Source organism: Schistocerca nitens, chromosome 2, assembly GCF_023898315.1.
Source record: "Schistocerca nitens isolate TAMUIC-IGC-003100 chromosome 2, iqSchNite1.1, whole genome shotgun sequence".
NCBI lineage: Eukaryota > Metazoa > Arthropoda > Insecta > Orthoptera > Acrididae > Schistocerca > Schistocerca nitens.
This window is the reverse complement of record NC_064615.1, coordinates 697,654,406-697,664,938: the sequence shown is the minus strand read 5'-3', so window position 1 is coordinate 697,664,938 and position 10,533 is coordinate 697,654,406. Positions and strand designations below refer to the sequence as shown.

The following is a 10,533-nucleotide window of genomic DNA, read 5'->3' as shown; positions in this document are numbered from 1 at the left end:
ACACCAACGAAATTAGTTTACTGGTGCTGCACTGTTCAGCCCACGCCCTGTGTTTGAAAACATAAGAAACCTTCTTTCTGGGTGTTACAGTTTTCATAACTTTCTTGTATACGCGTCAATGCATAGGAGAATGCCCACCCACATGTTGACATGGTCTCTCGAGTATCACTGCACAAGTCTCACTGGGAAGCCCTCACACATACCCCTTGCAGTCCCGGTCTCTCCCCATACGGGGTCCATACTATTGGTTTGGAGCCCTGAAGAAAGGCGTTCGTGGCCGTCGATTTCCTTCGGACAAAGAAGTGCACACCTCGGTACAGTTATGGTTTTTCGTAGGTAACCTCAAACATTTTTCCATGAAGGCATTGATCGTCTTGTCTCATAGGGGGCACGCATACTAACAGCTATTGTGATTACTTTTGAGATAGTGTACTGTTTACTTACCTTTCTTCCATGTGTCTCGCTTTCTCATGACTGTCCTCAGATACTTGTTCCAATATTCCGTAGCGAATAATATATAGCTTTCAATGAAAATCACAGATAAAACTGGAGAGCCAGTTCATAAACGATGTTTTGAAATCAATAAGAAAAACATAGTTCACAAAGTATTTGGCTTCATTTTTGGCAATTGACATACTTTTAATGTGTGTGTGTGTGTGTGTGTGTTTACGTAATTTTATGTAAATATCACGATAATAATTCGACTGGTGCCATTTCTGCGCATGATTTTAACATTACGCGAAAGAAACGTATGTGTGTATAAATGTCTTTGTCCTTCAAGGGAATAATACAGTACATATCTTTCACTATGATGTTATTTTTATGCACAATTTTAATATTACACCAGAAATATGTAGGAATACACAATTATCAATGAAATAATGAAACTTGGCGTCATTTCTACATCTCATTTTATGGTACTGTGATTTTTTTCCATGGGTGACGGGGAGTGGGCATGAGGTACAACGCACAATTGGGCTTTTACCACCATTTCCAATTTCTTTTTAAATTTTTCCACAAGAAGAATTTGGCTAATTCTTCAACTTGGATTTTTTAAAATTTATTTATTGGATGACTCATTTCAATACACCACTGTGATAGGGTGGAAAGCATGGTTGGTCATACAACACAACTGAGTTTTTTCTCGCATCTTGGACTTTGACTGGCTGTTTGATTTTAATACTAGACTGTGACAGGCTAGAGATAGTGGACAGGAGGGGGGAACCCTAGGCGTGGCTTGATGATGTCATAAGGAGATGACGTCACTGATAAGAGTGATGACGTAATATCGTCCCAGACCCCTCATGACGCAGACTAACACGGTGCGAAAACTAGTTAAGAATCTTCATTACCATTCTACTATTTTTACAAAGATCATTTTCCTTTGCCTAACTCTTTCTACACTATGTGATCAAAAGTATCCGGACACCCCCAGAAACATACTTTTTCATAATAGGTGCATTGTGCTGCCACCTACTGCCAGCTACTCCACATCGGCGACTTCAGTAGTCATTAGACATCGTGAGAGAGGAAACTGGGGCGCTTTGTGGAACTCACGGACTTCGAAAGTGGAAAGGTGATTGGCTGTCACCTGTGTAATACGTCTATACGTGAGACTTCCACACTCCTAAACATCTCTAGGTCCGTTGTGTCCGATGTGATAGTGAAATGGAAACGTGAAGGGACAGGTACACTACAAAAGCATACCGGCTGCCCTACCACCGACAATTGAAGAGTATCGTAATGTGTAATAGGCAGAATCTTTCCGGACCATCACACAGGAATTCCAGTCTGCACCAGGATCCACTGCAAGTACTATGACAGTTAGGCTGGACGTGAGAAAACTTGGATATCATGGTCGAGCGGCTGATCATAAGCCACACATTACGCTGGTAAATACCAAACGAGGTCTCTCTTGGTGTAAGGAGCGTAAACATTGGACGGCTGAACAGTGAGAAAACGTTGTGTGAAGTGGCAAATGACGGTACATAATGTGGCGATCCGATGGCAGGGTGTCGGTATGGCTTATGCCCGGTGGACGTCATCGGCCAGCGTGTGTAGAGCCAACAGTAAAATTCGGAGGCTGTGGCGTTATGGTGTGGTTGCATTTTTTTATTGAGGGAGCTTGCACCCCTTGTTGTTTTTCGTGCAACTATCACAGGACAGGTCTAAATTGATGTTTTAAGCACCTTCTTGCTTCCCACTTTTGAAGAGCAATTCGGGTTTGGCGATTGCATCTTTCAACATTATCGAGCACCTGTTCATAGTGCACGGCCTGTTGCGGTGTGGTTACACGACAATAACATCCCCGTGATGCACTGATCTGAATCCTATAGAACACCTTTAGGATGTTTTGAATCGTCGACTTCGTACCACACGTCACCGACCGACATCAATGCCTCTCCTCAGTGTAGTATTCCGTGAAGAATGGCCTGTCATCCCCCAAGAAACCCTCCAGCACTTGACTGAACGTATGCCTACGAAAGTGGAAGTTGTCATCGAAGCTAAGGGTGGGCCAACACCACATTGATTTCCAGCATTACCGATGGAAGGCGCCAAGAACTTGTAAGTCATTTTCAGCCAGGTATCCGGATACTTTTGACCAAATAGTGTATATTTCTTTGGGTTGTATTCTGTTAACATTAAAAATTGGACGTATGTCATACAAATCTTTCACTGAAAATAATCTATATTAACCACGTCCTAGAGCATTTACTATCCCTTTTGCAGCACTCTATACAGGGTGTTACAAAAAGGTACGGCCAAACTTTCAGGAAACATTCCTCACACACAAAGAAAGAAAATATGTTATGTGGACATGTGTCCGGAAACGCTTACTTTCCATGTTAGAGCTCATTTTATTACTTCAAATCACATTAATCATGGAATGGAAACACACAGCAACAGAACGTACCAGCGTGGCTTCAAACACTTTGTTACAGGAAATGTTCAAAATGTCCTCCGTTAGCGAGGATACATGCATCTACCCTCCGTCGCATGGAATCCCTGATGCGCTGATGCAGCCCTGGAGAATGGCGTATTGTATCACAGCCGTCCACAATACGAGCACGAAGAGTCTCTACATTTGGTACCGGGGTTGCGTAGACAAGAGCTTTCAAATGCCCCCATAAATGAAAGTCAAGAGGGTTGAGGTCAGGAGAACGTGGAGGCCATGGAATTGGTCCGCCTCTACCAATCCATCGGTCACCGAATCTGTTGTTGAGAAGCGTACGAACACTTCGACTGAAATGTGCAGGAGCTCCATCGTGCATGAACCACATGTTGTGTCGTACTTGTAAAGGCACATGTTCTAGCAGCACAGGTAGAGTATCCCGTATGAAATTATGATAACGTGCTCCATTGAGTGTAGGTGTAAGAACATGGGGCCCAATCAAGACATCACCAACAATCCCTGCCCAAACGTTCACAGAAAATCTGTGTTGATGACGTGATTGCACAATTGCGTGCGGATTCTCGTCAGCCCACACATGTTGAATGTGAAAATTTACAATTTGATGACGTTGGAATGAAGCCTCATCCGTAAATAGAACGTTTGCACTGAAATGAGGATTGACACATTGTTGGATGAACCATTCGCAGAAGTGTGCCCGTGGAGGCCAATCAGCTGCTGATAGTGCCTGCACACGCTGTACATGGTACGGAAACAACTGGTTCTCCGTAGCACTCTCCATACAGTGACGTGGTTAACGTTACCTTGTACAGCAGCAACTTCTCTGACGCTGACATTAGGGTTATCGTCAACTGCACGAAGAATTGCCTCGTCCATTGCAGGTGTCCTCGTCGTTCTAGGTCTTCCCCAGTCGCGAGTCATAGGCTGGAATGTTCCGTGCTCCCTAAGACGCCGATCAATTGCTTCGAACGTCTTACTGACGGGACACCTTCGTTCTGGAAATCTGTCTCGATACAAACGTACCGCGCCACGGCTATTGCCCTTTGCTAATCCATACATCAAATGGGCATCTGCCAACTCCGCATTTGTAAACATTGCACTGACTGCAAAACCACTTTCTTGATGAACACTAACCTGTTGATGCTACGTACTGTTGTGCTTGATGCTAGTACTGTAGAGCAATGAGTCGCATGTCAACACAAGCACCGAAGTGAACATTACCTTCCTTCAATTGGGCCAACTGGCGGTGAATCGAGGAAGTACAGTACATACTGACGAAACTAAAATGAGCTCTAACATGGAAATGAAGCGTTTCCAGACACATGTCCACACAACAACATATTTTCTTAATTTGTGTGTGAGGAATGTTTCCTGAAAGTTTGGCCGTACCTTTTTGTAACACCCTGTAGACTAGCAGAATCTGGTCGTGCCAATATAGCGACTGGTAGCTGCCACTGACCACCTATGCACGTCTTTCCGTAGAGTGCTCGGTGAACGTAAACTCTCCGAGTTTTCCGTCGCCTCAGCCGCTGCTGCTCAACCCGACCGCAGACAGGGACCTGAGCAGCTTCCTGGCGCCGGACGCAAGCGGCGACATCGTGGTCAGCGAGGGCGCGCAGCTGCTGTTCGCTTGTCCTGACTCCGGGTTCAAGGTGATCAACGAGCAGACTCTGAATGCCACCTGCGTCTCCGGCACCGTCTTCAGCGTGGACGGCACCGCCTACACGATCTCAGCACTCGCCTGCAAGAATCTGCCCAGCGCCAGCGCTGTCGACACCAGCGCACAGTGCGATGTCAACAATGTCAATGCAGTAAAGGTCAGAAAGCATTTAAACTGTCTCACGGGTAACGCCGCACTGAGTAAAAGCGCCACTCACTTTCGGTTGTACAGACTGTTCACATTAAGTTTCCCTGTTCTTTTCAGTCATTAACCATTTCACTACTCTACAGACGTCCTCTCTACATCCCGCGCTAGACAGGCTTTTGTTGTACCTGTACTGCTCGCCAGATGCTGGTGCCTGCGCTGATAATCACCTGATTTTAAGGAAACTATTAGGCCTGATTTTAAGGAAACTGTTAGGTGAAAAAATTTGATTTTTGCACACCTTACAGTCTGGTTCAAAAAATGGTTCAAATGGCTCTGAGCACTATGGGACTTAACATCTATGGTCATCAGTCCCCTAGAACTTAGAACTACCTAAACCTAAGTAACCTAAGGACAGCACACAACACCCAGCCATCACGAGGCAGAGAAAATCCCTGACCCCGCCGGGAATCGAACCCGGGAACCCGGGCGTGGGAAGCGAGAACGCTACCGCACGACCACGAGATGCGGGCCTACAGTCTGGTATCTTCGTTCGATAAAGAACTCAATTTCTTTTCATTATGCATCATATTTAAAGCGCTGCATCAAATTAAGGAAAACACTGCTCGAAATTTTAAAGAGTTTGCAAAAAAAAAAAAAAAAAAAAAAAAAAAAAAAAAAAAAAAAAGATTGCACAAACACATTACTTTATCCATTCTGGTTGGATAACACCGCAGCTGATGTCGTAAACTGCGCTGTAGAAAATATTGTACCATAACTGGATTTGGAAGGAAAATCATCATTGGCCGTATTTTGTTGTTTTATTGTCAGCAAAATCGATTTTCGGTCACTTAGTGACCATCCTCAGTGCTGTAATATACAATTAAAATTGGTAGGCACTGGTATCAAGCTATAACCACAAGCTTAGTGTGGAGTTTATGTGATCGCTCTAAGCTTGTGGTTATAGATTGATACCAGCGCCTACCAATTTTATTTGTATATTACAGCACTGAAGATGGTCACTAAGTGACCGAAAATCGATTTTGCTGACAATAAAACAACAAAATACGGCCAATGCTGATTTTCCTTCCAATTCTATCCACTATTTGGTTGTGATGCACAGAACACGCCATGGAGTCGCCAATCAATAACTGGATTTGGACCTGACCCCACTGTCAGATTGTAGCGTTGACTTCTCTGTAAGTTCTACAGTTGTGTCCTAAAATATAAGAAAAGTCTTCGTGATTTCATAGTTTTACATTTATGTACGCTCTATACATTGTACTTGATTATTGAAATGCCCTCCTTTACATATTGTAAGACACAGGTTTGATTTTCTTTACAACCCATGCTGGTCAGTAAACTGAACTAAATAAAAGATAGGGGATACTTTGTGTACATTGGCTGCTAATTTGATGTGCCAAAGAACGTGATATGTGTATGACAGTTCAAAGATATTTCTTCATATCACAGATAATTTTTACAATTAATGGTTTAATTTTGTGGGTCTGAGAGATGCTAATGAAAAACTTCCTCTCTATCAATTAATTACTATTTCTATCATTTTAAATTATAGGAGTAATATGAAATTTTGGAGATACATTTCATTTTTAAATTCTAGTTGATCATTCTGTACGCAGTCAGGTTTACTGAGAATGTGATTATATGCCGGCCGAAGTGGCCGTGCGGTTAAAGGCGCTGCAGTCTGGAACCGCAAGACCGCTACGGTCGCAGGTTCGAATCCTGCCTCGGGCATGGATGTTTGTGATGTCCTTAGGTTAGTTAGGTTTAACTAGTTCTAAGTTCTAGGGGACTAATGACCTCAGCAGTTGAGTCCCATAGTGCTCAGAGCCATTTGAACCATTTGTGATTATATATTTCAAATTCCTCTGAAAATTGCATTAACTTTGCCTACAGCTGATTTTATCTCATACGTTGCAGTGAATGAAATGTAGACACGGCAATGATACTTTATTTGAAATTAAGAGCAGAACGATATCTCATTTCGTTCTCGAGTTATTGATTTTTATATGAGACAGACGGTCCTGCAAAACGCACACATTCCCGTCCTTATGTATCACATATTACATTGTCATAAAAATCGACATATTGCATACATCATTCCAGATATGGAGCAGAGGTTTTTTGCAAATGTTAGCATGCAAGGAGTCACCTACATTTTATTACAAATCCTCTAAACTTTTTTATTCACGGACACGCAGAAGTAAGTCTGCAGCAGTGCGAGTTTGGCGTCTCAGGATGCATACAAACTTCAATAGCACTGTAGGAAGACCCAAGAGACACGCGTATACACGTCCCCTGCCCTGGGGAACGGTTAAAAAGGAATTTTATACACGTCCATAGCAGCCAAAAGGCCAATCTTTTCATTTATTCATTCCTATTACACTCAACATTTTTGTTTCTATGCTGCTTCTTCTAGCGCCAAGTTAACTACAACGGATAGTCATGAAGTCTTAGATATCACCACGGAAATATCGAGCTGTAGACGTGGTTCATATTCTACATGTTCATCTTTCAAATCGGCTGGTTTTTTTTTTCAACGAAGACTAGTAGCAGCTTGCAGTTTGCCGTTTACGAAACATCCCATACCGAAAACCACCTTGTTATCACTGTGCAAATGCCTGCCACACAGTTGTTTCTTTACTCAATCGAAGAGGAATAAGTCACTGACTTCTACTTCAGGACAACACGGATCTACATCTTCTTTTAAAAGGCTACTCCTTGTCTCTGCAACCGCATCTTCCTCTTTATGTTCCATAGGGCCTTCAGCGTAGTATAAGTCAGCAAGTGACTTTATTTATAAGTAGTGTACAGACTCGCTCCTGTTTAATATTAACTTTTACTATGACTATTCGCAATTAACGTCCAGTCAGTCGCGAACCGAAAAACTACTGCGAAAATAAAAATTGTTTTATATGGAAGTTAGCTACGCCTTCCAGCTGCTTCTCTACATAGTGCTACTGGGACTTAGGAATTTTATCGTAGCGTTGTACCGTCTTTCCAATACCCTCGTCGTAGGAAGCAGCCGACGGTGCTGTCCGCTATTTCTCTACGCTGGTCTACAACTCGTTAAAAGACATCATATTTACTCGTGTGACTGTAACACTTTCTTTATATCACGATTACACTTTCAGCCTAGGCCATTTGAGAGCTGGATTCTCAGGATGGGGCAGGATAAGGCTACGATTGTGGATGGGGCAGTAATCAATTACTCTCGGCTGCACAACAAAAACGTTAACTTTATTTAAAGAAATTAAAATTTTAAAACAATTTCTTAAAAAAACACAATTGACTGTATGACGGCTGAAGGCCTATCACAGAAAAAAAAATTCCAGAATTTTAGGGCTGAAGGCCACCAACAGTAACCTCAAACAACAAATGGCTGGAGGCCTGAATTAGAAGTCCGAAGAACAGTTCCAAATACCACATATTAAGATAAATACTTCGTTTTAAAACAAACTGTAACACGGCTGAAGACCTTATAATAAAAGAAGTTAAATTATTCCTGGGCTGAAGGCCAGAAACAATTTCAAGTAACAAACGGCTGAAGGCCTGAATTAGAAGTCAGGAAACGATTCCAAACAGCACTTTTAAAATAAATCCCTTGCTTTTAAAACAAGTTTGCTCAAAAAAACAGCTTACTGGTTGAAGGCCTTATCACCAAAGAAGTGAAATTATTGCTCGGCTGAAGGCCAGACCAACAATATTTAGAAAATTACAAATATTCTTCAAACAAACATCACAATCTAAGGAATCAGGACAACGTTCGCAGCATGTGTTCCAAGGGTCGGCCTGGGAAGGTAACTCAAACATAAGGTAAGGTGAGACAGGCAGCCAAGAGTTGTACCCACGTAACAGGAAAGCAACTCAAATTAGGGGCAGCTTAAGCGCCGACCGACTGACTAACCAATCCTACTAACGTCCGATCACCGGTACAACAATGGAATATTTTTAGGCAAGGGCGAAGAGACAGACGGCACTACGTCTTCAGAAAACACCCCAACACTAGAACCAAGGTAGATCTCCCAAAAAAATATGCACGGTACAATACAAGAGGCCTTGTCGTACAGTCGTACAGCATCAACACCACGACGAAAAGTACACCGCCGGAAAAGAACGCTACCTCCAGGGCAGGAAACTGGCGCGTTAGCGGCCACAAGGTAGACAATACCGATGGTTAAACTTCACTAATAAGAATAATACTAAAGTCAATGATGAATAACAAATAGAGAAAGACGGCTGCAATATTTCACCACCTCAAAACACTTCACTCGTTGACGCCAGGCTCAGCGGCCCTGGGAGCAACAACCCGCCAACCAAAGGCTAGATCTCAGAATAGTCGAGGTTGCATTAGCAGTTAACTCTTCACTCAACTTAAACGTCCAGGGTACGGTGTGCAACTAAGTCGTCGCTGTCGCAGCTACCCCTCCTCGATACGGCAGTGGCAGCACACCGCCAGTGGCCCGGCTCGCCCCCGCACTGCACGGACCTTCTCGCTGGTTCGCTCCCAACCGACCTGATGTCAGTTCGCAACTCTCCACTCCACACAACGCGACCCAGGAATACTAGCGGTCGCTCCAAGGATAGTACCACAGTACTCGTATCGATAAGTACTGCTGTTGCTACTCATGGGCAGGTAAGCCAGCAACTTAGTGACGGCAGTAGATCGAATAAGAAACGAGATGCCATAACCGCATTGACAAGATGTCAAGCGGTAAACGTCATGAACACGAGCTGCGCACGGCTCAACCTCCCCCCTCAAACATAAACCCGGGGGTAACCCTACTATTGGTCTAACCAAACTTAATTTGGCTAGGATAATTACGGACATACACCTGGTCTCCTGGCTTACCCCTAAAGACTGTCCGATTACGGTTTATAGCGCTCAACCTGTTCGTTGTGGGCCCTGAGAATATTGCGCCTGGCAAGATTCCAGTTTTCCTTGACAATCTGAGGGGTAATATCCGCAGGGATTAGGTCTCGCTTTCCCCATAAGTTCGAAAGGGGGGAATTAACAGGATAAGCCAAATCCAGGAGGCTGGAGAAGTCTTCAAAGCCTCATGGCTGGCGGTATTGAAGGTGAAACTAAGCTAAGGCAGACTAGAATACAACTTACTGGGCGTCTTATGATGGAAAATAATCAATGCGGATTTGAGATTACGATTGACCCTCTCGGCAAAAGAGCCCTGCGGGTACTACAGCGTAGTGGTCACGTGCTTGACACCGTTTTGAAAAGCAGAAAGCTTTAAAGGGAGCCGAAAGAACGGCCGGGCATTATCAGTAACGATTTCCTTAGGGGGCCCAAAAACACTAAAAACGTTAGTTACATGCGAGACAGTGGTAGCAGATGTTAGATTACGACTCGGAAGAAGCCAGGTAAACCTCGAAAACGCGTCAATAATAACCAGTACGTACCGATGGCTTCTCTTGGTGCGAGGTAAGGGCCCCACATAATCGATATAAAGTTTGTGCATGGGGCAGGATTCGCGCTCAGAACTCAGGAAACCCTGTTGAAGAGCTTTCATAGGTTTGGCCACACGACACAAGCGACACCGAGAAACCATCTCTCGAACGCCCCGGTGCATAGATGGCCAAGTCAAATGCTCCTTACATTTTTGCAAGGTCTTATAGGTTCCTAAGTGCCAGCCAATCAACGAATCGTGAAAGTAATGTTAAACCGGACGCACCAGTGTGGCTGGTAGACAGATCTTCAACTCCTTATCACGCCCAACCCTTTTACACAAAATGCCTTTCGTGATAACGTATCCATTCAAAGATTCCCCAGCCGACAGGCGTT

General features: G+C 43.8%; 1 protein-coding gene across 1 annotated transcript in view; it reads left to right on the top strand.

Moving 5' to 3' along the window:
- LOC126236853 (uncharacterized) overlaps positions 1-10,533 on the top strand; it is a 130,860-nt gene that overhangs the window by 100,800 nt on the left and 19,527 nt on the right. Inside the window, exon 2 of the mRNA XM_049946462.1 lies at positions 4,394-4,728. Coding sequence (XP_049802419.1) covers positions 4,394-4,728 — 335 coding nt within the window. The remainder of the gene's footprint in view (positions 1-4,393; positions 4,729-10,533) is intronic.